The 27,444-nt window shown below is 58.4% G+C and overlaps 1 protein-coding gene across 4 annotated transcripts in view; it reads right to left on the bottom strand.

Annotated features, from left to right (window-relative positions):
- The window catches only part of TLN1 (talin 1), a 51,332-nt gene that overhangs the window by 14,433 nt on the left and 9,455 nt on the right, over positions 1-27,444 (bottom strand). For 2 of the 4 annotated variants that reach the window (XM_035100501.2, XM_060280442.1), the window contains exons 2-38: positions 19,001-19,164; positions 18,675-18,772; positions 18,411-18,540; positions 18,102-18,254; positions 17,826-17,968; positions 17,097-17,224; positions 16,761-16,821; positions 16,377-16,481; positions 15,952-16,107; positions 14,920-15,021; positions 14,591-14,667; positions 14,303-14,483; positions 12,923-13,036; positions 12,489-12,806; positions 11,569-11,667; positions 11,341-11,391; positions 10,394-10,561; positions 9,805-10,099; positions 9,530-9,696; positions 8,686-8,814; positions 8,443-8,556; positions 7,378-7,491; positions 7,129-7,263; positions 6,479-6,607; positions 6,271-6,373; positions 5,837-6,045; positions 5,630-5,749; positions 4,199-4,396; positions 3,572-3,711; positions 3,399-3,492; positions 3,197-3,286; positions 2,903-3,025; positions 2,649-2,792; positions 2,067-2,228; positions 921-1,061; positions 555-736; positions 274-406 (exon numbers count right to left, since the gene is read on the bottom strand). In XM_035100501.2, coding sequence (XP_034956392.2) covers positions 274-406; positions 555-736; positions 921-1,061; positions 2,067-2,228; positions 2,649-2,792; positions 2,903-3,025; positions 3,197-3,286; positions 3,399-3,492; positions 3,572-3,711; positions 4,199-4,396; positions 5,630-5,749; positions 5,837-6,045; positions 6,271-6,373; positions 6,479-6,607; positions 7,129-7,263; positions 7,378-7,491; positions 8,443-8,556; positions 8,686-8,814; positions 9,530-9,696; positions 9,805-10,099; positions 10,394-10,561; positions 11,341-11,391; positions 11,569-11,667; positions 12,489-12,806; positions 12,923-13,036; positions 14,303-14,483; positions 14,591-14,667; positions 14,920-15,021; positions 15,952-16,107; positions 16,377-16,481; positions 16,761-16,821; positions 17,097-17,224; positions 17,826-17,968; positions 18,102-18,254; positions 18,411-18,540; positions 18,675-18,772; positions 19,001-19,130 — 5,136 coding nt within the window. In that variant the 5' untranslated portion in view covers positions 19,131-19,164. Of the gene's footprint in view, positions 1-273; positions 407-554; positions 737-920; positions 1,062-2,066; positions 2,229-2,648; positions 2,793-2,902; positions 3,026-3,196; positions 3,287-3,398; positions 3,493-3,571; positions 3,712-4,198; positions 4,397-5,629; positions 5,750-5,836; positions 6,046-6,270; positions 6,374-6,478; positions 6,608-7,128; positions 7,264-7,377; positions 7,492-8,442; positions 8,557-8,685; positions 8,815-9,529; positions 9,697-9,804; positions 10,100-10,393; positions 10,562-11,340; positions 11,392-11,568; positions 11,668-12,488; positions 12,807-12,922; positions 13,037-14,302; positions 14,484-14,590; positions 14,668-14,919; positions 15,022-15,951; positions 16,108-16,376; positions 16,482-16,760; positions 16,822-17,096; positions 17,225-17,825; positions 17,969-18,101; positions 18,255-18,410; positions 18,541-18,674; positions 18,773-19,000; positions 19,165-23,094; positions 23,223-27,444 lie in introns of those variants that run through there. The other 2 variants (XM_060280441.1, XM_060280443.1) reach the window with 2 other exon arrangements.

Genomic DNA, 27,444 nt, shown 5'->3' with positions numbered 1-27,444 from the left:
GCCTGCCCTGTGGAACGCCCTCCCATCAGATGTCAAGGAAATAAACAACTATCTGACTTTTAGAAGACATCTAAAAGCAGCCCTGTTTAGGAAAGTTTTTAATGACTGGTGTTTAAATGTATTTTTAATCTTTTGTTGGAAGCCACCCAGAGTGGCTGGGGAAACCCAGCTGGATGGGCAGGGTATAAATAATAAATTATTATTGTTGTTGTTGTTGTTGTTGTTATTATTATTATTATTATTATTATCATTATTACTCGCTCACTCACTCACCTCCTGAGAGATGCCCTCACGAGGCGCCAACTGCTGGCTGATCGCGGCCAAGGACGCCTGGTCCACGTCCCGAATGCACTTGGTCAGCAGCTCAATGGCCTCGTCGCATTCCCGCTGGCCAGGAGCCTTGTCTCTGCCGGCGGGAGGTGGGAGAGACCATTTGCATTGCTGCACCCACCAACCCCCCCGAGCGGCCGTCTCCCTCCCCCTGGCACAGCCCTGGCAGCACAGGAAGGCATGGCAGGCACCCAGCAGCCCCACCTGACTGCTGTGGTTCTCACCTCATGTTGGTGATGAGCTTCTTGATGGAGTCGGAGACGGTCCGCGAGTGTCCGGCCAGCACTGACCACTTGGGCGGGTCCTTTGGGTTGACTGCCAGAGAGCGAGCTGTCTGGATGAGGCCAGCGGAACTCTCCAGCATGGTCTTGGCAGAGGAGATGATGGGCTCCATGGCTCTGCGCCCCTGTGGGGGTGGGGGGAGCACCAGGTGGTCAAGGGGAGGCTGGTGAGCAAGTGGGGGCACAGCCAGGGCTCTGAGAAGCCCCCCACCAAGTCTAACTCCCTGTTCCCCCCAAAAGGATGCTGCCCTTGGCAGCAGAGGAAATGTCTCCCCACCCGGCCCTGACTGGGTCCTGCCCCCGACTTACCTCTGGGCTGATCTGAGCAGGAACGGTGGCAAACTCGGGGTTGGAGGCGAAGGCAGTCAGGTTGTCCACGGCCTCAATAAGGGGGGAAGTGGCCTCGCGGCAGCGCTCCCGGTTGTCTGGGGTGAAAGCCCCGTCCAGAGCCTGCAGGGAAGGACAGAGGGACGGGCAGCACTCGCCTTTGGACTTCCTGCCCACAGATCAAGCCCACGGCCCAAGAGGATGTGGGGCTCATAGCTGCCAAGTTATCCCTTTTTTACAGGGATTTTCCCTTATGCTGAATAGGCTTCCTCGCGAGAAAAGCGAAAACTTGGCAGCTATGGTGGGGCTGCCAAGATGGGCTCTCCACCCCAGCAGCTGCTCCAGGGACATGATCCCCTGAGCTCCCCAGGAGCAAGGCTAGGCTGAAGAGGGTGGGGGAACCAGTTCCCTTGTAGAAAGCGGCTTCCTTCAACTCCAGCGCTGCCTCTCCCCTGAATCTGCTTTTTGTCAGATGCCAAATACTTCTGGGATTGCTCAGCCAGCAGCTCCGTTCCTGGCAGATGAATCTACTGGCGCAGCAACAGAAATGAGCCTCCTCTGGTGTCCAGCGACTCCACCAGCAAATTCTTCAGCTTGGCTCGGAGGCTTTTGTCTTTGGTGGTAATGATCTAATCTCTAATCACTAGTCCTCGTGCAAAGGATGAAGGGCCACTTTCCACTCTGTGTCACAGAGCCCAAAGCCCCCTTTCAGAGCTCCGGCCCCCGGCTCAAGACTGGCTCTCCAGGCCATTTCATGGGCTGAACCCCAGAGACCGAAGCAGGGAGCCATTGCTCTGCATGGGGAAAAGGGGAGCTTTCCCTTGGGAGCTGGGGGTGGCAGAGCAAGGCCAGGGAGGGGCTGCCTCACTAATGCTTGCCCATGACCAGAGAAAAGGGGGGGAGATGCGGGGGGGGGACGAGAGAGAGAACACAGAAGAAAGAGGGAGAGAAAGAGAGAGGGAGAAAGGAGAAAAAGATTTAGAGGAGAGAGAGAGAGAGAGAGAGAGAGAGAGAGAGAGAGAGAGAGAGAGAGAGAGAGAGAGAGAGAGAGAGAGGAGGGCTTCCCCCCTTCCCAGGCTCATCATGGTGTCATCCCACCCACGCGCCCTGACACCTGTCAACCAGTACCTTGATGGTCTTGACCAGGTTGGCGGTGCTGTTGGCCACCTCCTTGGCAGACTGGACAAACTGACGCTTGGCCACTGGGTTGGCGGTGCGAGATGAGGCCAGCCGGCAGGTGTTGCAGAGGGCAGAGGTGTGCTTGGCCACGATGGTGGCGGCTGACAGGACCTGCGGGAGGCAGGGGAGGCTCCTCCACGTTAGGCCATGGCAGGTGGACCGCAGCCAGGGAGTTGGGGGGCTTGCAAGTCCTCCTGCCTGGCCCCTGTGGACGGGCACATGGAGACCCTTCCTTCCTTCCCTGCTTTGGGACCCTGGCTGAAGCCTTGCAACCACAGCAGGTCTCCACCCTCCAAGTCCGAGGTGCCTCCTTGCTTACGGTGCGGCACCATCAACATACTCAGCTGGACTTGGGCGGGTTGCTGGCTTCCATCCTGGCCCCTTGCGGGACTTTCTCCCTGACTAAGTCAGCAACAGACCCAGACACAGACATGCCTCACAAGAGGCTCGGGCTGCACTGCACCCCCACCCCCACCCCCCACCCCATGGCTGCCTTGCATAGCTTGGGTGCTGCGCCACCCGGCGGCTCACCTGGGACTGGGTGCAGGCCGGGTCAATCAGGTTCTGGCAGGCCATCTGGATGGCTTGGTTGGCTCTTGCAAACTGGGTGGGGTCCACCAGGCCTTGCTGTCCCGCCTGGCTGTTAGGGTCCGAGACGCCAACCAGGTAGGCAGCCTGGGAGCAGAAGGGAGAGAAGCGAGAGGGGGTGGGTGGGTGGGTGAGCAATGGAGCAGCAAGACGCTCTCCCTGCACCCCCAAAAGAGAGCCCCCCATTCCCTCCCTACCTGGGCAGCTGCTTCCGTGAAGCCGCAGAGGGCCTTGGAGGCGGTGCTGATGGAGTCGCCAAACTCGGGCAGCTTGCTGTTCTTGGCATTCTGGGAGATGCCGGCCATGGCTTCCCCCAGGACCTGCAGAAAGAGGGAGGGAGGGAGGGAGGGAAGGAGGGAGAGGGTGGGTGGGTGCCAGGCCTGGGAGGGGAAGCAGAGCCCCCCCCCCCCAGCAGCCTCCCAGGGCTGGGGTCACAGAAAGCAGCCACAGCCCGACCCCCAAAATAGAGCCCCCCTCCCCCCGCTGCTCACCTTGGAGTTCTCCATGACACTGTCCAGGCAGTTGAAGTACGACATGTCGTTGACGGCCTGCGTGGGATTCTCCAGCAGCTCTCGCACCGTCTGGGGAGGGGAAAAGGCAGCTCAGGGCTCCCCCACCACCGCTGCAGGCCCCTCCTAGAGACTCCCCTCCCCACCCACAACAGCCCCCCCCCCCCACTGCACAGAAGGCTACCTCCAGCTCCCGCAGGGCGTTGTCACACTCCTTCTGGCCGGGCGCTTGCTGAGTACACATGGTGATCAGCTGGTTGATGCTGTCTGTCACAGCCCTGCAAGGACAGAGGCAGCCCATGAGCCGCCACCATCTCTCATCTCCCGCCCTTGCCCCCACCAGGAGGGAGACCCTACCGGGCAGCGGCTGCCAGCTGGTTCTTGAGGTTGGGGGCCGCAGGGTCGGCGGAGAGGGCCTTGGCGGCCAGGAGGAGCTTGCTGGACGACATGGAGATGCTCTTCAGGTTGGAGACCACCTGGGCCTGGGCTTCCCTGGACTGTGGGGAGAAAGGGAGGAGGCAGAAGGAGGGGTCACTCAGCATCCGCCCCAGGCCAGGGCCAGGGGGGCCTTGCATTCACCCAACCAGCTTGGCATCAACTGGTTCCTTGGGACGAGGGGACACCCCACTCTGCACCTGCTTTCTTTACTATAGTTGGAAATCCACCTCAAGCCAATCTGCTGTTTTGCTAGGCAGCTCTCAGGGCTCCCAGTCCCAGTCCAGGCAGGTGCTGAGCCAGAATGGAGGAGCAGAGGGGGGGGACTCCCCGCCTTGCCCGGGCCAGTGAAATGGCCATTTTGCACCGGGGGGAAAGAGGCAGAGCCCCGACTGAGCAGCCGGCCCTTCTTCCTGAGCCCGTTTCTCCAGGGAAGATGGTCCCTTGGCACTGCCCACCTGAGCCCCACTCTAACCCCACTGCGCGCACACACATGTGCCATTTGCCACCCTGCGTACACAGCCTTCCCTCCCCAAGGGGGTCTCTTACCGGCGACTGGCCGGCCATCTCCACACCGGCCTGCAGGAACTCGTTGAAGTCTTGGCCAAACTTGCCGGAGGCCTTGGCCAGGTCCTGGGGGGTCCCGCGAGATGCCTGCACCAGCTCCGTGGCCGATTGGTTGAGGCCAGCGGCTGCCTGGTTCAAGTTACTCTGGGCCTCCTGGAAGTTTTTGCCACTGGGGGGGAACTGGAGGGAACAAGAGTCAGCTTCAGGCATGGGACTCACAACAGGGCTATGCCCCCACCCTGCCCGCCCCGCTTCCTTGACATGCAAAGAACCACAGCAGCCAAGACACTGCCTATTGGCCAGAAAAAGTTTTGGCAGCACCTCTTCCGTCTTTGGATACAAGACCCAAGCCCCCCGCCCAAAGGGATAAAAGCAAGAGTCCAGTTCACCTGCCCAGGTATTACTTAGCTGGGATGGATCAGCTGCCCTCTGGGCTCCTATTTGTACTGCCCCTTTCATGGATGTGAATTAATGTTTTATTCTATCCATGGGACAGCAGGACGGACAACCTCGGAAGAAGGGGCCAGATGTTCCTTCGTTGGAGGTTTTAAAGCAGAAATCACATGGTTGCCTGACGGGGATTCTCTAGCAGTGATTCCTGCACTGCAGGGGGTTGGACTAGATGAGCCCTGGGTGACCCCTCCGACTCTACAATTTGTAACCTGCCCCAGAATGGCTTTTGCAACAAGGAGCAGGACAGAAATGGTTTAAGTAACTGAGGGCCCAGGGGCATATCCTGCTGCACTTTCTCCCGCAGCCCCTCTGTGGCCTAGACCGGTCCACCTCCTGATGCCCCGAAAGGGCGGGCCTGTCCATCAATGGAAAGCTTTTAATGTTTGGTGGATTTCTGTATTTTAATATTTTGTTGGAAGCTGCCCAGAGTGGCTGGGGCAACCCAGTTGGGTGGGTGAGGTATAAATAATAAAATTATTATTACTATATTATTATTATTATGGGGAGCAAAGCTCCCCCCAGTCACTTGAATCCCCCCTCAAAAAAACAGGAGCAGGAAACTCTCGGCTGGATCCTGTGGGGCAAAGTGGTCACACAGGAGGGGAGCTGACTTCCCAGCTGTGGCGCCCCTGTGATTTCTTGGGGGGGTGGGGCTGGATTTGATGGGGTTTTGCTCTGCAGGATCCCTAATGCAGAGGCAGTCGATGGGGCAGCCCTAGAGCCCCGGCTGGACTCCAGCCACCAGCGAGACTTGTGCAACTGTCAGGGTGTTTTAAAAGGGGAGGGAGAAGTCTGCAGCCCAGAAGAGGGGAGGCAGAGACGCTGCCCTGGGTCATACAAGGGCCCCCCAGTTTGCTAAACTGGTCCCAGACCTGAGCGGTCAGGAGACAGGCTCCCTCGAGGGCCCAGACCCCCCAGACATGATGCCCTCCCCGCCTCCCACCAAGCCAAGGAGCTCACCGAGTCAGCCAGGAGCCTCTTGCTGGCCTCGCCCACCGTGCGGATGGCGGCGTCCACATCCCGTTGCCCAGGAAGGCAGTTGACGCAGCGGTTGAGAGCCTGAGAGACGGCCTTGGCCACCTGCCGGGAGAGGGCAGAGCGGCTCAGTGGGGAGGGCCACAACCCCCCCACCCCCCCCAAGGCCCCCATGCCAGGCCGAGGGCTCACCTGGGCCAAGCGCTGCTGGCTCTCGGGGTCTCCCGGCTTGGCCACGGCCTTGCGGGCCTCCTCAATGAGGTTGCCAGCCTTGTCCATCACGTCGCCTGCGCATTCCAGCATGGCGGCCTGGACCTGCGGCTCCTCCGAGTTGGCAGCCACCCCGCGGGCAGCTTGGCTCAGGGAGCGCAGCGCATGGGCCACGTCGCGGGCAGCAATCCCTGGGGGAGGAAGGAGGCAGGCGAAGAGGGCAGCGTTAGCCCAGCCCTGGCCAGGACAGCCCCCAAGGCAAGGGCCCTCCCCAAGAGGAACAACCCCAAGGAGGAGGAGGATGGGCCCAATCCAGACCCAGGAGGAACAGAGGGACGTATCCTGAACTATGCAGAGCAAGGGGGGAGCCTGCAGCAGCTGGTGGGGAGGGGGTTTGGGCAGGCACTGAGGAGCACCTGTGTAGTTTTCGTTGCCCTGAGCAACTTCTCCCAGCAGCTGAGCGATGGCGGAGCTGACGGCTTTGGTGCTGTTCCCCAGGTCCTGGGCGCTCTTCTCCACCTGCAGGACACACAGAGTCAACAGGCCCCCGTGCCCCCTCTTGGCCTGCTGCCCCCACCTCCCCCCTGTGCCCGCCATGCCCACCCCATGCCCCCCTCTGCTCACAGTCTCTCCCGGAAGAGGCTTCAGCTTGCCCTCTCGGGCCGCCGTCTTGGCTTCCTGCAAGTCCCTCTCCAGGCTCTGCACCAAGCTGAGGGCCGAGTCGATCTCCAGGGGGCCGCAGGCCTCTTGTGCCTGCCGTGAAACAGGAGGGTGCCGCTGTCAGGAGGCGTCCTGCTCACAAGTAGAACCTTGGCAGAGACACATGCCCGACTGGCTTGTTCCCTCCCTTCTGGGTGATCGTTCGGGAGCTTCTTAAGCATTCTCCAGCCCGAACATCACAGCGACTGATGCCAGAAGACATCAGCACACTGCATGGATCCACAGAGGTTTGCGCAGTTGCGTAACAGAACTCAGTAGCACAGCATCTTGCTAATCTACTTTATTTACATATATGCGAGGGGGCGTCACACATCATCCCCACCCCACCCCCCAGCCCCTGCCACCGTCTGACACTGAGGGGTTGCTCCATAGAGGACTGTCAGAAGACTCTGTGGGGAGGGAGGTCCCCCTTCACCCCACAGAGAACCAATGGCCAGAAGACGAGAGGAGAAGAAGACGAAGACGAAGAAGAAGAAGAAGAAGAAGAAGAAGAAGAAGAAGAGCGGCCCATGGCTGTTAAGAGGGCAGGGGGCTTAGCAGCTCCTCCTCCTTACCTTCTGTGCTGCTGTGCGAAGTTCGGCCAAGGCGGCTGCCAGGTTCTTGGCGCACTGGCTGAGCTGCATGGCAGAGGCCTGGTCCGAGATGGTGGGCACTGTGGCCTTGGCCGCGGCCACCATCTTCCCGCCGGGCTGCAGCGGGGGAAGGGAAAGGAGAGTGGTGACCACGAGGAGCCCCCCACCCTGAGGTGCCCACACAACCCATCCCCTTACCCTGCGGGCGCCCTCCGCTGCCCACCCCCTCACCTGAAGGAAGTTCTGGCTGGCAGCAATGAGAGCCAGCTGGGCACTGGGGCTGTCAGGCTGCGACTGGCTCCCCCGGACGCCCTGGACCAGCATGGGGATCTGCTCCGCCACCACCTGGAGGAGGGCGGGAGAAAGAGACGGTTGGGGGGCCTCCATCTGAACCCCCGTCTTGGTGCCAGGAGTGTGTCTGGGGCTGGGGGGGGGCTGCTGAGCCCCCACACACCCAAAGCAAGAGGCACCCAGAGTAGGAGGTACTTGTGGCCATTAAAATGTGTCTGTTGGGGGGGGGGTTGACCAGTATTTCTGATCATTGTGATAGCATTCATTAATAATAAATAAATAAATAAATAAAAATAATTTATTATTTATTATTTATGCCCCACTCATCTGGCTGGGTTTCCCCAGCCACTCTGGGTAGCTCCCAACAGAATATTAACAACAACAACAACAACAACAACAACAACAACAACAACAACAACAACAACAACAACAGACCGGAAGAATCCGCAACCAGGGAGAGGAAGCGATGGAAGAAGAATGGAAAGATTTTAAATTGTATTTAAAAAAAACATGCTAAAGTAATTTATTAGATCAGAAATTAAGTTGTAAATAGACTGTGGAATTTATGAATATGTTATATGAAAGGAAGAAAATAAGATTATACAAGGTGATTAAAATGGTATAGAATTTGCTAAGTATAAACGTGCTAAAGAACCACAGGGAGGGGAACCCGAGGAAGTCCCAATATACAATGTGAAGTGAAATAAGATTTTGTGCTTTATATGTATTTGTTTTTCTTTTTTCTTTTTTTCCTGTCTCACCTCTTTTTATACTATTGTTGTATTTCTGAAAATTCTAATAAAAACATTATATATATATAAAACAACAACAACAACAACAACAGCGCGATATTATGGCTGCCTTTATTTATTTACTTGGCAGCAGCCTCCTCTGTCAAATGAATGTATGTATGTATGTATGACTGCTAACATAATGTCATGTTATGGTTAATAATATTGGTATTAAAGTGATTATATGATGCATTGTGTTCTCCCTCCCTCTCACCTTGCAGCTCTGCACCAGCTGTTGGTGGGCAGCTGGGTTCTTGTTGGTGGTGGCTGCATGCTGGGCAGCTGCGATGGTTTGGGTGGCGGCGGCCGCTGCTTGCTTGGCTGCATGCTGGGGAGAGAGAAAGGGGGGGAACAGGGTGAGGCCAGGAAGGCCCCTCGCTCTGCCCAGCCAGCCAGGCCATGGCAAGCGATTGGCATGGGCGTACACACACACACTCTCCAAACTTGCAGCACTAACCTCCATCCGGTGCACCAGCTTCTTCTTGATGGCGTTCTGGGCGGCTGCATTGGTGGCCATGCGCAGCCCCTCGGCCGCCTCCCGCAGGCGCTGCTGCTGCTCCTCGCTGTCTGGGTGGGCTGCAGCCCCCTGGTGGGTAGGGAGCAGGAGGAGGCTGGTCAGAATGGCCCCCGCCAGGCCGCCCACCCCCACCTCACGGGGACTAGGAGCAGGGAGTCTGAGCGGGCAAAGAGGCGCCAGGGAGGCTCCCACCAGGCGCCCAGGGGGCACTGGCAAGGGGCACCGGCCGGCTCTAGCCTGGTGCGGCTCCCAGGAAATGTATGTGGCTGGCACCAGAGGGCATGAGGACAGGATGAGAGGGCATCACAGGGGGTGGGGGGTGGACAACCCCTTCCATGAAATGGGATGTGGTAAGGAGGGCATCATTGTGGGCACAGACATGGCACTCAGTTGTTGCTTCCCAAGGAAGGGGGACAAATCCAGGGCGGGGGAACCTATACCCTCCCTCCACTGCCAGAAGCAGGACATGAAGTTGTGATTCCTGAGTTGCAAGAGGGTGGTCTAGATGACACTTGGGGTCCCCTCCTCCTCTAAAATTCTTTGACCCTGTTGCTGGGAATTCCAAGCGGGGGGGGGGGGGGGGTAGTCACTGCTGTTAGTCCTCAGTCCCTGCCGCTGGAAGAGGAGGCAGGGCTGGAGGGGCCTCATCCGGCTGCCCGGAAGGGAGGCCACCTCCTCCCTTTGACTCAAGGCACCCGGGCAGAGGTCAGAGAGGTAGGCCTGCGCCTGGCCCCTCCACCACCTCTCTCCCCCCCCCTGCCCAGCCCCTCCACCGATGCCGCACCTTGGCTGCCTCCACCATCTTGGCCGTGGCATCGGCCAGGATCTTGGCGGCACTCAGGAGTTTGCGCGAGTTCTCCAGGTCTGTCTCCCCTTCGGCATCTGCCTTGATGGCGTTCACCAGGTCAGAGGTGGCTTGAGCCAGGATGCGGGCCTGACGCACCATTTCCCCTGTGGAGAAGGAGGAGAGAGGTGAGGGCCAGCCCCACAGGCGGACGCCAAGACGCCCTCAGCCATCCCTCCCGCCCCCACAGAGCCTCCGTGGCTAGGCCCGCTCACCTGCATCCCCCATGGAGCTGAAGATGTTCTCCGTGACGTTGAGGATGGTGTCAGTGGCCTGGTCGTAGCGGCCGATGGGCTGCCCGCCCGTGGCATGCTGCTTGATGTGCTCCAGCAGGTCGTTGAGGGCCTGCGTCACGGCAGTGGCTGCCACCCCCACCTGCTTCAGCAGCTGCTCGTCCCCCGTGGCCGCCTGCGACGCGTCCACACAGCTCTCCACCGACTTGGCCACCAGCTTGCCAGCTTCTACCAGCTGCTCCTGGCAGACGGGCGAGCTGATGGTGGGCGCCACCACCTGCCAAGGAGGAGGAGGAGGAGGAGGAATGGGGAAGGCACAGGGTGGTCAGAGCAATGGCCCGGGCTGCCCCATCCCCACCAGCCAGGCTTAGAAATCACCCTTGGGGGAGATGGCAGGGGCTCCAAACAGAAGCCCCAAAAGTGCCCCTACGCCGACGGACGGGTGCTTCCTGGAAGAGGAACAACCAAGGCCAGCTGCTGCCCCAGACCCTGAGTGGGGCCAGGGTGCCATGGGGTCAGGATCAGGAGGGCAGGGTGGGTCCTTGGTGGGTGCTCAGGGCCTGCCGCTCACCTTGGTGCAAGCCACCAGCTGGGAGGTGGAGAGGGCGCACTGCGTGGCAGCAGCAATGACCTGTGTCTGCAGCACCGAGTCCTCCGTCTTCTGGGCCACGTTCTTGGCCTTCAGGACCAAGGCGGCAGCGGCACTGGCCACGGCCTTCGCCAGCTGCATCAGCATGTCCTGTGGGGGGGGCAGGGGGGGAGGAAGAGGCGGCATTGGCTGGTTGTGCTCATGAAACATTCAGCAGGGAAACCCGAGCCGGGCGAGGAGGGCCCTTCCAGGCTCTCCCTGGTGCAGCTGAGATCATCCTTCTTCCGCCACGCGCAAACCTCACCCCACTGTGCTCCTGCGGCACTCACCCCCCACCCCAAGATCCCCCCCCCAACCACCACCCTCTCCGGCCTCAATCACAGGCACAGAGAGCACCGCACACCAAACCCGTCACCAAGAGGAAGCGCCCACCGCAAGGACCGGGAGCGGGGAGAGAAGATGCTCGGATCCCCCTGCTGCCAAAGCAGCTAGGACCCCACATGGGGCGCTGGGGGCAGAAGGAGCCTCAAGGCCGCCTGCCCTGATGCAGGCCCAGCACCGGGAGGCTGGCAGGGTCCTCTGGCATCGGGGCCAGCATCTGCAAGCTGCTCTCCCAACAGAGGTCCCTGCTGACTTTGCTGCGCCATGTGGCGGAGAGTCCCACAGGCAGCCTCCTGGGGGTCCTGCCAAATCTTGGCCTATGTGGACCTTCTGGCCAGTGATCTTGGGGGCTTCCTGGCTTGTGAGTCAGAGCCATCCCACCAACTGGAGGGTCCGAGACTCCTGCAACAGGGGGAGCCGAGCATGAGCCAGCGAGAGCGAGAGCTTGCCCCAAGCCCCTTGGCCAGCGAGCCCCAATGATTGGCAGCAGCGCAGAGGAGGGCTCTACCCCAGAGAGCACAGCCCCTCCTGGGCTCAGGCCCTTTTACCGTCTTGGGGTCAGGGGCGGACAGGGTCCGAGGGTGCCGGCTCTCCACCATCTGCACACGAATCCACAAGACAAGAGGGGTTACTGGGCCCAAGTGCCACCCCCCACTGCCCCCCACCCTGTGCCAGAGGGCAGGCGGCCTGCGCCAGGCTGCCCCCCACCAGGTGTGCCCCAGAGGACTCCCGCTTCCTTCTCACCTGGCAGGGGGGTGGGCTGCCCTGCCACTCACCTGGAAATGGGGGTCAGCGTCGCTCTCCCCAATCTGCTGCAGCAGCTCCCCACTCGTCTGCCCCACGGCGCCTGCAGCTTGCAAAAGGTTCTGCCGTGGCTGGAGGAGGAAAGGGCTAGAGGTTAGGAGCAGACCCTGAAGGCAACCCACACACACTGCCCACAAGACCCTCGTGGTAAAGTCCCCTTTGTCACAGCGCAAAGGGCTCCCATTGCTTCCAGAAAGTGGGCAGAGTTGGGTGCCCCTCAGAATAGGGGCAGCCCCACGGAAAGCCCCACTCAGAGTTAATGTGGAGATGGGTTTCTGGGGTCAATGGAGGCTCTAGGGAGAGTCACAGAATCATAGAGTTGGAAGGGACCCCAGGGTCATCGAGTCCAATGACATGTTGGCTGAGAACCTTCCTCTGCCACCAAGCTTCTGAAGACAATTGCAAAAAATGTTTTCTATAAATCAACCAAGCTGCGGTTTTAAATGTTGCTGTTATTTTCATGTGAAGATGTTTTTAATGTGCATACAGTCGTACCTTGGTTTTCAAACAGAATGTTTGACTTCCGAAACATTCAGAAACCAAGGCAAGGCTTGCAATCCGATTGGCTTCCGATTGCACAGGCATGCCGGAAACAATAGTGGAAGCCACAACGGACCTTCGGCTTCCCAAAAAAGTTCGAAAACCGGAATACTCACTTCCAGGTTTCAATCGTTCGAGAGCCGAAACGTACGAGTACCAAGGTGTTTGACAACCGAGGTACGACTGCATATGCTTTTAAATCACTTTGATCTTTTTTTTTTAAAAAAATGGAGATTGTGGGATACAAGTATAAAATCACAGACCTGCAGGGTAGGAGGGGACCCAAAGGGCCGCCTAGCCCAACCCCTGCAAGGCAGGAATAGCATTGCAGAGGAGACTTTCCTTGGCTCACCTCTGCGCTGGAGGGCTGTGCGGTCTTCAGCAGCTCTGAGACGGCCCCCGCCAGGTTCTTGGCAGCCTGCAGGAGCTGCCTGCCATTGCCCCCCTCGTCCTCCATGAGGGCGGCCAGCAACTTGACCCCCTTGGACATCTCCGTCAGGTTGGAGGAGATGGTGGTGACGGCGCAGCCCACGGCCGTGTAGTCCGTCTCCGCCGGGTCGCCCGCCGTCAGGTTCACCACGGAAGCCGTGCCGGCCGTGATGGCGTCCACCTGGGAGTGGATCTCATGCTTCGACTCGTCCATCTTGTTCTTGCGCCAGGCTTTGGAGGCCTGGAGGTGGGGGGAGGAAAGGGGGCCGTTAATCCAGGACTCCACAGGGGAGGCTCCCCCCCCCCGAGGGCGCCCAGTCGCCCCTGAGGCCCCTTCCCTTGGCCAGCCCCACTCACCGCGTCCTGCCCCATGGGGGGCAGCGTGTCAAAGTCCTCCAGGTTGGACTGGGCAGCCTGGACCGCCTGCATGCTGGAGAGGATGGTGCCCGTCAAGGCCTGCTGGGCCGAGGTCTGCAACACAAGGAAGAAGAAGAAGAAGAAAAGGAGGGGGGGCACAGCCTGGCCCTCTCCTGAAAGGAGGGGTGGGGAGGGGCACCCGTGGGCTGCGATGTGGGTGGGGCGACAAAAGCAACACTCCCAGGGCCGGATGGAGGTTGGATGAGGTCCTAAGCTCCTGAAGGTCATGGGGCCCTTTCTATGTCCAGCTGTCCTTTGTCAACAACAAATGGTCACTGTTTTTTGTGTTGAATATATGCTATATGGTAATTTATGGACCTCATAGGTATCTCAAGCCATTTGCACATAGCAAAATATGTGTTTTATCCAAGTAACTGTTGAACTGAAATACAATTAAAAGGTGTATATGAATAGTGAAATAGAATTAAGAAGAAGTATATTAATAGTGAAATAATTATTAAGCTCTAACTTAAAATGATTTTTTTATTCATAACAGACTTAATAATGCAAACACATTGGCATTTGGCAATAACAAAAGTTCCTTTAGAAACACAATTTACAGACTCGTAATCTAGTCTCTAGAACAGGGGTCCCCAGACTACGGCCCGCGGGCCAGATGTGGCCCAATTGGCCTCCCAATCCGGCCCGCGACGACCCCCGCCGCCCGCTGCCGCCGCCCGCTGCCGCCGCCCGCTCTTACGGCGCGCTGCGCGGCGGCGCACTTCCAGATCAGAAAAAACCGCCGAAAATAGTTTCTGTGCATGCGTATGGGCCTCTCCCGACCCAGAAGAGGTCATTTCCGGTGCACTTCCGGGTCGGGGGAGGCCCATACGCATGCGCACAAACAATTTTTGGCGATTTTTCTGGCCTGGAAGCGCACCACCGCGCCAGTAAATGGGTGTGCGCATGCGCACTGGCGTGCACTCCCCCGCCCTCCGGCCCAAAGGCGGGTAAGTCTGGGGACCCCTGCTCTAGGAACTTGCTATAATATGAAAAAATAATAGGTGTGCAAACTACTAATAATTGTAAATATCAGAATGTAGGCCCCCTATATATAGAAAGGAGCAAACCAGTGATATTTGAGAGAGCAGGCTAGCAGGCGGGGCCCATGACTTACATCATAGGAGCCAACACAACACAAAACACTGTTGTAGGCTTTATTTTTTTTGGTTTTTTTTCTTATATTTTGAAAATGTACATCAAGTTTTTTTTCTTTGTGCTTCTTCTCCCTCCCACCCCAAACATGCCTGATGCGCAGGCCAAGGGCTTTGTGGCCTCCGGCCCCCGTGGGAGCAGAGGGGAGATGGAAGGCTTCCTTACCAGGGGGGGCATGTGCCCGCGGTGCATCTGCCCGCTGGTGACCTGCTGCTGGGCCTGGGGCATGGTGCCCATCTGGAAGTTCTCCGGCCCGCCGGCCCCCAGGCGGATGATGCCCGGCAGGGCCAGGGAGCCCGTCTCGGCCTTGTTGACCTGGTTGAACTGCTGCTGGAGGACGGTGGACCTGCGAGGCAAGCGGAGGGAGGGAGGAGAGAAGAAGCACCCCCACTCCGGGCAGGGGCGGTCCCCCTCCCTCTGCCCCCCACAGCCCTCCTCTCCCTCCAGACTTACTTTTTGGGGGAGACGGACTCCTCCAGCATGGTCGATTCCTCATCCCCCTCCAAGCCAAAGTGGTCTTTGCTCTTTTTCTGCAAGGCAGAGAAGTGGGCAGGCAATGACTCCGCAGTCCACAGATGAAGGCGGCCATGGGGCACAGGGGGCAGAAGAGCCGCCCAGCCCTGCCAGGGCAAGGCAGCCCATCCTCCTGGTGGGGGGACATCCTCCCCCTCACCCCGGTCAGCATCCTGCAGCACCAGCTTGGTCTTGCCTTCCCGCATGCCCAGGAAGACAGACGCCACACCTGAGGTTGGCACCCTCTCCCTGTCTCCCCATGGCCTCACCTTCTTCAGGATGATGTCAATGTAGCCGGCAATGAGCTGGGCAATCTGCTCCCCCTCCGTCGTCTGGACAGAGTAGTAGCCGTCCTGGTAATCCCCAAAGTCCTGCAAGAGGAAAGCAAAAAGTTCTCTCTCTCTCTCTCTCTCCTTGCCCCCCCCCCAGGCCACTGTAGGGCAGCCACAAGGCCATCATCATCATCATCATCACTCCTCGCTCATCTGACTAGGTTTCCCCAGTCATTCTAGGCGGCATACAGCATATCTTAAAAATACCATATTTTTTCCGCATATAAGATGCCCCCTATTTTGGTGGAATCCAAATTAGGAAAATGGGGGAAGATTGCCCTGAGTTGTTGAGCTTCTTTTAGGGGGGATTGCCAAAAATCGCTGTTCCCTCGCTGGCAGAAGCCGCCTATCGCCCACACAATCAACACCAGCCCTTGCCACAGCAACCAACTACATGCCAAATAGTCAATGACAATCTCCGGCTCAAGGCAGCAGCCAATCCCACGTCCCCACTATGCACTACCCATGTATAAGACGCACCCCTCCCCCCAATTCTTGAGATATTTTTTTAAAAAAAACAAACCCTAGTGTGATAGACAGAAAAATACGGTATATTAAAAACCTCCCGATACAGGGCTGCCTTCAGATGTCTTCTAAAAGTTGTGCAATTCTTTATCTCCTTGAGATCTGAAGGGAGGGTGTCCCACAGGAAGGGTGCCACTACCGAGAAGGCCCTGCACAGCTCCATTCTTATTCCAGACATTGTCTATTGCAATGTTCAGCTGGTGATGCATCACAATGTGGAAAACCGGATCTCGCCCAGCCCTCCCCCCTGCCTGCCCTCTGCTTGCAGGACGCAGCCCCAGGCGGCCCCCTTCTGCCGCTGCGCTTCTTCCAAAGGACAGACTGGGAGGGGGGGGGTACAAGGCACCTCCCTGCCGTGGGGCCACCAGCCTGGCTCATCCCAGGAGAGGGCAAAGAGAGTTGGAGATGGCGGGGGGGGGAGGGAGGAGGAGGAGGAAGGCCTACCAGCGTGAAGCTCTTGGGGGAGGCAGCCCAGCGCTTGATGTTGGTGAGGTTCCACTCCTGGATGACCTCCTTGGTCTTCTCGTCCACCCTCATGACACATTCCTTGGTGATGCCCAGCAGGCGGGGGACCAGCTTGTTCTTGCCCTTCATCTTCTCCTGCAGGACGCAGTGAGGGAGGGGGGACACGTGTGTCAAGCCCAAGGAGAACCTCAGCTCCCCTGCCCCCTGCACCAAGGGGGCACCAGCCCCCCCAAAGCCACTGTGCCCACCTCAAAGGGCAAACATGCCGGAGAGGCCACCCCGACCCCCCTGCGAGGCGTACAAGAGCCAAGGGTGCAACAGCCCCACCTCAGTTGGAGGCAGGGGGTTCCCCGAGCATCCTGCCCCCCTGAAAGGGCAGAGATATGGGGCTGGGCCCCCCTCACCTTGACCAGGAAGAAGGAGACCCCGTAGGTCTTGAGGGACCGGGCCAGTTTCACGTAGCGGACCTTCGCCTCGATCTCGCTCATGTTGCCGCAGTTCTTGTGGGCCTGAGGGCAGAGCAGAGGTGGGGGTCACCCTTCTGCTCCTTCCGCCCCCAGGGAAAGGGCCCCCCTCACCCGCCAGAGCCGCCCCACACAGCAGGGGTGTCCCAGGTCCCCGAAGGGGGTCCTCTGGGAAATGGGCAGCAGATTCTGTCAAAAGCAGATATTTGGCCAGGCACAAGGTGTGCCCACTCATCTGTGGAGGGGGAGGAGAGCCCCCTGTGAGCCCCTTCCCCTGGAGGGCCAAGGGATCCATGGTTGCAGCCAGCCCCCCCCCCCACTCACCATGAAAATCTTGCGTTCGCCTTTGTGCTTGATATACTCCTTGGGCAGAAAGTCCTTGAGGCTGGAAAAGGGGGAGGAGAGGGGGGGCATGAGGGGGGGGAGAGCAAGGAAGAGCCCCGAACCTTTGCTGCCAAACCCAAACTCATCCCTTGGCGGGGCAGTCCTGCCCAGCGCAAGGAGGCATTGCCCAAATGAAGGGAGCTGTAGCAAAGTAGCCCTGGCGGACGGCTATCCAACCTCTACTTGACAACCCCAAGGAAGGGAAGGCCACTCGCTTCTGCGTGGCACCCTGTGACTCGGTTTCCCCTGGCGTTCTGCTGCCGGTGGGGCACTCACTCCAAGAATCCCGGCTTGTGCTTCTGCTCATTGTGGGGGCCAAACTGGATCTGGCACTGGAATCCCGCAAACTCGCAGGCCTTGTCGAAGGAGACGGGGTGGGAGCCGTTCAGGATGTCATCCCGGGCCTGAAGAAGAGGGACGGGGGCACAGTGAATTCATTCTGCTTAATTAATTCACAGTTAATTCATATCTCCTTAATGGACCCTTCCCCTTCCCCCTCCCACCCTCTCCCCAACCCAACCCAACCTTTATGGCACCTGCCAGGTGTGCCTGCCTTGGGGGTTATTTATTTTATTCCACAAAATGTATACAATGCTTGATTGTAAAAAAAAAAACACCCCAAAACCTCAAAGCAGTTAAGAAAAAGATAAAACATTAAAACTGAACTGTAAACGTAGAGAACGTAAAAATACTGAAAGAGGTTAGAACTCACTTCTACCTTCCAAGCATGGGGTGTGGGGTGTGTGTGGGGTGTCTAAACAAGAATGTTTTTAGCAGGCACCAAAAAGTGTAAAGCAAAAGCACCTGCTTGATATCAAGAGGCAGGGAGTTCCAGAGGGCAGGTGCTGCCACAGTAAATGATCGAATGCTTTACAAATGCAGAAAATGGGGCTTATGTGGCATCTCTGGCAGGGCCCATCCCACTGTGGGGTGAGGGGATGTCATAGGTAAACTGGGGTTAGGATCATGCCCGAGACTTGCAGGGTTGTGTGAAGGGAACAGTACCTGCACATAGAGCAGGTTGAGTTGCACAGGATCCCGCGAATCCACGTTTTGGTCCGAGTAGAAGAACTTCCGTCGCAGGAGGAGGGTCTCGCTGTCATCGATGCCCTGCTCTCGGAGGGTGCGGCCATGGTCCAGCCAGTTCACTGTGGGGGCACAGAGAACATTGCGAGGGGAGGCAGGGGGGAAGGAGAGAGCCCCCCCAATCTTTGTGGAGCATCCAGCCAGCCCCACTGCTCCTGGGACCTTGTGGGTCGTCCCCCCGCCCCGCCGACTTACACTCATCATCCGTGTGGAGCTTTTGCTTGAGCTTCTCCATCTTCTTCTCATCCCGCAGGAGGGTCTTGTCTTTCTTGAGGGTCCCCGTCTGCTCCTCCTTCTTCTCCTCCACGATTTCCCGCACCAGGGAGTACTCGTCGTAGTTCGTGATGCCTGCCAGGCGAGGAGACCCCCGTGTCAAGAGAGACATCAGCCCGGCCAGACGGGGAGACATCCCCAGAGAAGGGCCTCCCTCTTGCCTCGTGTCTCTGTGTTGGGGGGGGGGGGTAGAGACCTTCTCCCTCCCTGGATCAAGGGCCCCCCACTCACCGATTCTGGCGCAAATGGTCATGAGGATGTCTGTGACCGTCTTGGAATCGTCCACCATGACCGTCTTGACCGTCCCGTCCAGCATGCGGATCTTCAGGGGCCTCTGCTTCTTCTTGTACTCCAAGGTGTCCTGGAACGTTGTAGAGGGGGCAGGGGAGGGGAAAGAGGAGGTCATGCAAAGGAGGAGACCCCCGCCTAGCAAGGGAGGGCGTGGCCAGGGGACCACCCAGGTGGGGAAGGAGGGAGGGAGGGAGGGGGACGCACCCCATTGCGGAGCATGTAGTAGTCCAGGGCCTTCCCAGCTTCCAGCCAGATGCCTTTCTTGGGATCTTCATCCGACAGGAAAAGGCCAAAGTCGGTGGCTGGAAGAAAGCAGAAAAGACTCTCCCAGGACAGGCCAAAGGGCAGGCCCCGTGGCTGCAGACGGAGGCCCAGCCCCCCCCCGGGCCCCCTGCACTTGGGCTTGAGGACCCGCCTCTGCAGATGTCCCCCAACACTCCCCCCCTCTTGCCTGATGTGAAGAGATGCAGTTGAGAAGACCTTCAACATCAGCTGCTCCAGCCTGCCCAACCCCCCTGCTCCCGACTTACGCTGGCCCATCTGCGCCTCCGGAACTCGCTCCCGGATCATGCGGCAGGCGTCGTACACCATGGTGGACGGCTCAAACTGCATCGTCTTCACCACGTTGCCAATGCTGATCTTGAGGGATAAGGCAACCATGGTGGCGGCTGGGGGGTCCCCTCTCCTGCTTCACCTGCAGGACAAAGAGGGACAACAGCGGCTGGTAAGCAAGACCCCTGGAGAGGCCACAAGTCCCTTTGGCCAGGAAGCACTCGAGGAGGCTGGGTCAACTGACAGAGGTCCACCATTCAATGGGTCCAAGGCTCCAAGCCCACTTGGGTGGGGATACACTCTTCCCCCCACAAGGGGCAGGCTGGGACATTGGGGGGGGCAGGTAGAATCCCACTTGTCTTTTTACAGCTGAGCCTGGGGCTCAGTGAAGCTGTAGGCAGTGGCGGAGGAAATCTCTTGGGCACCTGTGATGGCATGCCCAGGGGCGGGGCAAACCACCCATAGGGGCAGGGGGCAGTGCCCATAGGGGTGTGGCATGCGGGGCCCATAGGGACGGGACAGAACGGGTCCCATCCCGTGCCGTCCCTATGCTGCCGGGTGTATTTGCACAATCGGTGGTCAGATTTTTGCGACCGGCGGGTGCCAGGCAGTGCCACCCGCTGATTGTGGAAATCCGACCGCCGGTTGCATAAAACCTGCCGGGAATGCAAGTGCCGCCTGCTGAGGGGTGCCAGGCTGATCAACAGGCGTATCTGCACCCCCCCTTCAATGCATCCCTCTCTATTTTTGTTTGCAGAGACCCCCTCAGGTGCTGAGCAACGCTGGGTTTCCCTTGATTATAAAGGGGGGTTGGCAAAAGTGGAAGACAGAGCTGGACCCAACACACTGGGACAAGCTACCTGGGTCCCCAACACAAGTCACCCTGAGCTCAAGGAAGGAAGGGTAGCAGTTACAGGAAACAGGACAATTCTAGCTCCAACCGAGGCCCTTCTCAATTTTGTGCAGTGTTAGAAACTCAAGATATGGCTCCTTAAACCAGGGTTCCAGTCGCCAAAACAGGAGGTCTAGTTGCCATTTTTGAGCCAGATGGCTCAAAAGTCGACTTTTTGGTTCCTGAAATTCATTCTGGTTGTGCAGATAAAACACAATGGATAGAATTCTACAGGATATGCAGAGCCAGGATAGCTCAGTTGGTTACAGCGTGGTCCTGATAACACCAAAATTGCAGGTTTGGTTGCTGCATGGGGCAGCTGCAAAGTCCTGCATTGACCGGGGGGGGGGGTTGTTGAGAACTGGATGATCTTCAGGGTCCCTTTTTTGCAACTGGCAAGTGGCCTTTTGCAACTGGGTGGGTGATTCAGGGGGTCTGCATTGTTTGTTGCGACTCCCTGATTCACCCAGCAGAAAGAAAGAAAGAAAGAATGAATGAATAAATAAATAAATAAATAAATGTTGCATCTGTCTTTAAATATAAATATATATATGACTAAACATTCTGTTTTGATACCTGCAATCCAAATCCCAGGAGCCACATGGCTCCCAGCTTGTGTATCCCAATTTCTAACACTGCTATGAGGATGTGTTGCTATTGTGTGAAAACAGTCCAGACCCGAGGATCCCCAGGCCGGCACCTTCCTTTGGTTGCAAGTGGCTGAGAGCCAGGGGCAAAGATTTTGATCATTGACCAGTGCCCACCTAGTCCAGGACCCCAAGGTCCTGCTCCTGGCCCGCCCCTCCAGTTCAGACCCCATAAAGGGTATAAAAAGGTAAAGGGACCCCTGACCATTAGGTCCAGTCGTGACCGACTCTGGGGTTGCGCGCTCATCTCGCATTATTGGCTGAGGGAGCCGGCGTATAGCTTCCAGGTCATGTGGCCAGCATGACAAAGCCGCTTCTGGCAAACCAGAGCAGCACACGGAAACGCCGTTTACCTTCCCGCTGTAGCGGTTCCTATTTATCTACTTGCACTTTGACGTGCTTTCGAACTGTTAGGTTGGCAGGAGCTGGGACCAAGCAACAGGAGCTCACCCCGTCACAGGGATTCGAACCACCGACCTTCTGATCAGCAAGCCCTAGGCTCAGTGGTTTAACCACAGCGCCACCTGGGTCCCCATAAAGGGTATATGCTGCAACAATAGGCATTTTTACAAACTACCAATTCATTTTTTAAAAGGACAGTGCACAATCAAGTCATTAAAACACCATATAATTATAAAATATTAAAACGGAGAACAAATGACCAACACCAAATTGAACTGATTCTGCAGAAAAAGCTTGGCGAGACAGAAATGTTTTCATCTGGGGGCGAAGTGCCCAACTGCAGGTGCCTGGCTGGCTACAGGAGGAGTGGCGATCCAGAGGGCAGGTGCAAAGCCCCCCATGTTGGCTGTGGGGGACCCAGGGGGGCCTCTGCAGGCGAGGGAGCAAGTGGCCCCTGTGGCTGGGAGGCAGCGGCCCCAGGACTGAGCAGGAAGGAACAGAGAGTCGCTCTGGAATGACAGCCCTGCTGTCCAAGAGGAAGGGAGCCTGCCAGGAGCGCCGGCTGATAAGACCCTGTGGCCAAAAAGAGCCCCTGATATGGAAATGTGGCTGGCAAGGATGACGGAGGGGCTGCAGGAGGGAAGCGTGTGGCTCCGCGCTTCACTTGAAGAAGAGCCTGCAAGATCGGGCCAATGGGGGCACCGAGTCCAGCCTCCTGTTCTCCTGGTGGCCAGACAGGTGCCTTTGGGGGGAAACCTACAAGCAGGATTCAGGCACCAGAGCCCTCTCCCCTGCCGCGGTTTCTGGCAACGGGCAGCCAGAAACTGGCTTCTGCATTGCTGCCTCCACCACGGAGGCAGGGCAGAGCCGAGCCAACGGGGCCAGGAGCCATGGACAGCCCTCTGCCCTGGGAATGGAGGAGGCAGCCACCCAACGAGGATCTGGGCAAACTCCCCCTGACACGTCTTCCAGGGACCCCCTAGGCTGGGTCCCCTCTGAACCGGAGGGGCAGGGACCAGGGACCCCAGGGACCCTCCTGGCTGGTTGCCTTCCAGGGCCCTCCAGGGTGTGCAATCTTGGCCTCGTGAGCCCAGGGACACCTGAAGGCAGGGTTACAAACGCAAAAACAGAAGCTCAAATGACACCTTCAGCCTCCGTTACGGCCGCCACAGTTGTCTAGTTGCCTTTTCCCCAGAGAGATTTATTATTTTGGTTTACAACACATTAAAAAACCAAATAAAAGGATCCAGAATAATAAAATAGTGACAAGGCATCTCCACGCTGCCGCCTGCCAGTCAGATGGTGGAGATGTCAGTCGCCCAACCTGGTGGCAGGACATCTTCGCTTGGTCGCAACTGGTGCCCACGGAGACCTTCCCTGGCGACTACAATGTGCCCCCCTTTGTGGAAATTAGGCAGGAAAGAAGCATGCTGTATTCCTAGCCAACAGAAGAGGGTGTGGCGTGCCTTTTGTTGTGGTGTTTGTGTGTGTGATGCCCACCTGTGGCTTGCAGGTGGGGGACAGGAAGGTGGGTGAGCCTTGCCTTAGACTCTCCTGGTCAGGAATGCAGCCCAGCTCCCTCCTGGGCTGGGTTACACCAACCCCTCTGCCCACCTGATCTCCACCAGCCCAGCTGAGCACCTGAAGAACCGCAGGATGTGTGCAGCCGCAGCGCGGCAAGGGAAGCCAACTGGTCCTGGGACCCTCTGGGTTTGGGGAAGGGGCTGCTGAGACCACCACCACCACCACCTGGGCAATAAAGGAACAGAGAAAGAGGTCTCCCCGCTCCCTTGCAGCTCCAAGGGACTGGATCCCCCCAGCCTGGCCAGCTCAGCTCCTCTGTGGTGTCCCAGTGCCTGGGCCCAGGGAGCCTCATCCTGCCCTCTCTGGAGGGGGGAGGCACTCTCTCCCTCATTCACTGGTCTCCTGCCCTGGCCGATGAAAAAGGGAACTCCAGCATGGCAGGGGCCCCTGTCCCATAAGCCTGGGGGGGGCTGCTTTGGGTTCCCCTACTTGCCCCCTGGCGCCATGCCTCACTGGGCTGTGAACCAGCTTGTGAACACCCAATTCTGAGCAGCCCAAGGCCCTCCCACCCCCCACCCCACCCCAAGCCAGGCCCAAAGTGTCTCACTTGACTGCGCAGGTCTTGGCCAGCTGGAAAGAAGCAGCTTCCGAGTCAAATGGGCTGCCCAGGGCCCTCAAGCCCCAGCCCTCCTCCTGCCCCTGGGCTTCGCTCTGAGCGGTCTCTGCAGCCAAGATTCTGCCTGCCTGGGCACACAGCTCCTGCTGTTGCTGCTTTGGGCTCTTTGCCCCTCCACCTCCTTCCTCCTATCTCCTCCAGCCCATTTCCTGACCCGAGACCAGCAAGCAGCCTGGCTCTCCCCTGGCCTGAGCCTCTTCCGCCCTGGGGGAGATCTTCCCCGCCCCCCACATGGCTCTCATCCTCTGCCAGGAACTGAGCTCAGGGGCAGGAAAAGGTCCTGCCAGGGACTCCGGAGGCTCAGAGTCCGGCCCGCAGTGGCCCTGGGACAAGGCCAGGAGCACAGAGGGAATCTCCAGGAAGGGAAGGATCGTTCAGAACTGAGGGGGCAGCGGAGGGCAAAACTGGGTGCCATGTTTGTCCCGTGTGGCCGGGCCTTATGTGGTTGTGAGACTGTGGGAGCCCCCACAGAGGGTGTCCAGTCAGGGGATGCTCAAGCTCCCCACACATGCCAGCTATGGGTCAGAGAAAATGCAGGGCTCCTCTTCTCGCCACTTCCTCCTCCGTCTCTTAGTTCTCATCAAGGAGACGGATTCAGAAAGTGTTTGCCAGAGGCTCCTTTGCAGCTTCCGCTTTCCGTCTGCTACTGTGCTGACTTTGAGGTTTTGGGACCTAGAACTTGCTAGCCATTCTGGGGGGCCGGTTGCCCCCTGAAGGCGGCGGATGGGAGAGTCACCAGGCAGGCTCCAGCCTCGCCTACAGCGTTGCAGGCGCAGGGAGTGGGCGGGCGGGCGGGTTTTTGCAAGAAGGGAGAGCAAAGGGAAGCGATTCTGAAGCAGCAGCGGAAGCATGAGAAAGGCAGCAGGGGTGTTGCAGGGCCCCCAGCCAGGCAGGCAGGGGCTGCTCCTGGGGGCCAGCGCCCGCTCTGCACTGGCCCCGGGTGGAGGGCAGGCAGAGCGCCAGCAGCAGCAGCAGCAGCAGAAGCTGTACGTGGCCCAGGAGGAGGAGGAGGCAGGAGGAGGGTGGAGGAGCCCCCCCTCCTCTCCACAGAAACATTCCAGGCCTGCATTCTTGAGCAACTCAGCAATCCAGCGCCTGCAGAGGCCCAGACTCCCCATTGGCTGACAAAGCCCATCGGGCAAGGGGAGGGTTTGCCCCCCCCCCCCCGCACAGACCAAGAATGTCAGCACCCTGGCAGAGGGCGGCACATGTGGCACAAAGGCACCAACACCCCACCCCACGGGTGCCACCAACCCTCCTTCCACCAAGGAAACGGGGAGAAGCAGCACCATTCCAGGCACACAGCAATGCTTGCGCCCCCCACCCCCGCACAGACCTCCGTCCGCCCCGTGACTTTCTCCCCACGCTCCCCCTGGCTCTGCGGCCCCCCCCTCCTCTTCCTGGGCCAGGCCAGCATCAGCCACTGCCCTTTTGCCCAGGAAGTCTGCCAGCCAGGTTGCCCAAGCCCAGAGAGAGGCAAAGTGTGTATCCCACAGCCATCGCAGGATGCCTCTTCCAGCCGCCTCCAATTAGGGCATTACTCAGCACATGCCGCTGCCTCCGGAGGGATGGGATCCGTGTCAAGAGCCAGCAGGAAAGCCAGCCTTTCACAAGAGGAGGGAGGGAGCATGTGGGGCAGCATCATGGGGCCGAAAGGGTCCTAGGAGGCCACCCCACCCCACCCAATCTGGTCAACTCAGAGCCAGGGTACCCCACTGCTTGAAGACCCTCTGGCCAGGCAGGGCTTGCAACTCCAAGGGTCTTTGCCCTCTCCCAGGTGAGGACAATGGCAAGAGCCCCTGGGATCTTTCTCCAGAAGAATAGCCAGGCGCCCCCTTCTCCCAGGGGGGCCTCGCCAAAGCCCCTTTGCCCTTTCCTGGCAGATGTTTGGGTCAGCCAGGCTGTGTGGAAGGAAGGAAGGAAGGAAGGAAGGAAGGAAGGAAGGAAGGAAGGAAGGAAGGAAGGAAGGAAGGAAGGAAGGAAGCCCACAAGGAACGAGGCAGCCAAAATTCAGGTGCCTGCTTGCCCATCATCCAGGCCAGCCCTGTCCAGCTTCCCACAGCAGCCTCTCCTGGGGAGCTCAGGATCCAAACCTGGCTATTTGGCGGCCAACACCTGCTCCTGGCAGGTAGAGCGCCCCTGGGCACAGAGGCTCCGTTTGCAACCAGCACATCCAACTGGCATTTATTGAAGCTGTGCATTTGCCCAGCCAAGGCTCCTTCTGCCAATCCCCGCCTGGCGCCTGATCTCTTGCAGAAGCTCTTCCTTCGCTTCTTGCATCTACAAGATAAGTCGCCTCCTGTCTTCTGACACACACAAGGCAGAGAGGAGAGGCCTGGGGCTGCTGTGTCAAAGGCCATGTGGATCTCGGGGGACAGAGGGGAGTTGGTGCCTCCCCAGTCATGCCCACGTGTGTCAATCATAGAATCATAGAGTTGGAAGAGACCCCAAGGGCCATCCAGTCCAACCCCCTGCCAAGCAGGAAACACCATCAAAGCATTCTTGACATATGGCTGTCAAGCCTCTGCTTAAAGACCACACTCCTTGGCAGCAAATTCCACTGCCGAACAGCTCTTACTGTCAGGAAGTGGAATCTTCTTTCTTGGAGTTTGAATCCATTGCTCCGTGTCCGCTTCTCTGGAGCAGCAGAAAACAATCTTTATCCCTCCTCCATATGACATCCTTTCATATATTTGAACATGGCTATCATATCACCCCTTAACCTTCTCTTCTCCAGGCTAAACATACCCAGCTCCCTAAGCCGTTTCTCATAAGGCATCGTTTCCAGGCCTTTGACCATTTTGGACCATTTCTGGTCACGTTCCAGCTTGTCAGTATCCTTCTTGAACTGTGGTGCCCAGAACTGGACACAGTACTCTAGGTGAGGTCTGACCAGAGCAGAATACAGTGGTACTATTACTTCCCATGCTCAGACCCCCAGACACACCAACCCCTGCAGGAGAGGCTTGAGGAGGAATCTCAAGACAGGACGGTCCAGGGGGGAGGCAGCAGAAGGGAGTGCCAGGCAGCAGCTAAGCGGGGGGGGGGGAGTGCCAGGCAGCAGCTCTCCCAACTGCCCTCAGCTGTGAGCTACCAGAGGCCCCTTGACAAGATGCCCCAGGGGGAACCCTGTGAGGGGCTGGGCTCCTCAAAAGACCAGACTGGTCAATGCTAGGATTGCTGCTCCGTCCCCACAAGCGTCACAAGGCACCAAGGACAGCCGTCCTGCTCTCAGTGTCCCAGCAGAGATGGAAGATGCGCAGGAAGAAATACCAGGCTCCCCCCTCCCGCCAATGCTTTGAAGCTTCGTCTGCAGATGCTGCAAGGTGAAGCAGAGAGGATCTTGTGAGAGACAGCGGGGGGGGGGGCAGGGCTGGCGGCCAGGCAAGTCCCCCAAACAGGAAAAAACACGTTCTAGCTGACAGGCAGCTGCAGAGGGGAGCCAGCTCCACGCTGTCTAAGGTGTCACCCAAGAATGCAGGCTTGAGTCAAGGGGGGTGGGTTGGCTTCTCGTCCTGCAAGGCAGGAGCCGGACGGATCCAGGACCAGCAAAGGGCCAGGAAAGGGCTCCACCGGAGGAGGAGGAGGAGGAGGAGGAGGAGGAAGAAGAAGAGCATGCAGCCATGTCAGTCAGCCAGCAAAGCAGAGCTCTGGAGCCCGTCCCAGAGAGAGCCCTCCTGAGCCAGGAGAGGCGTCCAGAATCTGCTACCAGAAGGTGCAAATGGGGATTAGGCAAAGGCAGAGAGGGCAAAAGGGCTCCCCATGGCTGCTGGTCCTGGTGGGGCAATGCCTGCCACCTCCAACAGCCCAGCCCCAAAGGTCTGACTCCCGGGAGCCGGAGCAGGATAGGGCCTTTGGGCTCTGCTTGTGGGCTTCCTCCCCACGAGGCTCCTGGCAGGTCAGAGTGGGCAGGTGGGTGCTGGCCAGGGCAGATCCCCTGTTGAGGTCCAATTCAGCTGCAGGCCTCTTCCTGATACGGGAGCAGGGGGGGGCTGAGCAGGTCAAGGAGCCACAAGGGGGGTCGGATGAGAATGGGAGCCTCCACAGGCCCCACACCAGATGGGTGAACACCTGAAAGGAGATCAGGAGTAAGGGGGGGGGGGGACTCTGTACACTGAAAGAGACAGAGCCATTCCTGGAGAAAGCGCCATCGCTCTGTCCTCTCCTGTCTCTTCCAATGGCTTTCAGGAGAGGGCTGGTTTGCGTTGCTGTCTCCTCCCTGGGGAGGCAAATCATCCCTTTGAAGCTGTTTTCCAAGAAGGTCAAGCAGAAGCTTTGTAA

This window comes from Zootoca vivipara, chromosome 11 (genome assembly GCF_963506605.1).
Source record: "Zootoca vivipara chromosome 11, rZooViv1.1, whole genome shotgun sequence".
In the NCBI taxonomy this organism is placed as follows: Eukaryota; Metazoa; Chordata; class Lepidosauria; order Squamata; family Lacertidae; genus Zootoca; species Zootoca vivipara.
The sequence above is the reverse complement of the archived record's forward strand: the minus strand, read 5'-3'. Positions and strand labels throughout refer to the sequence as shown.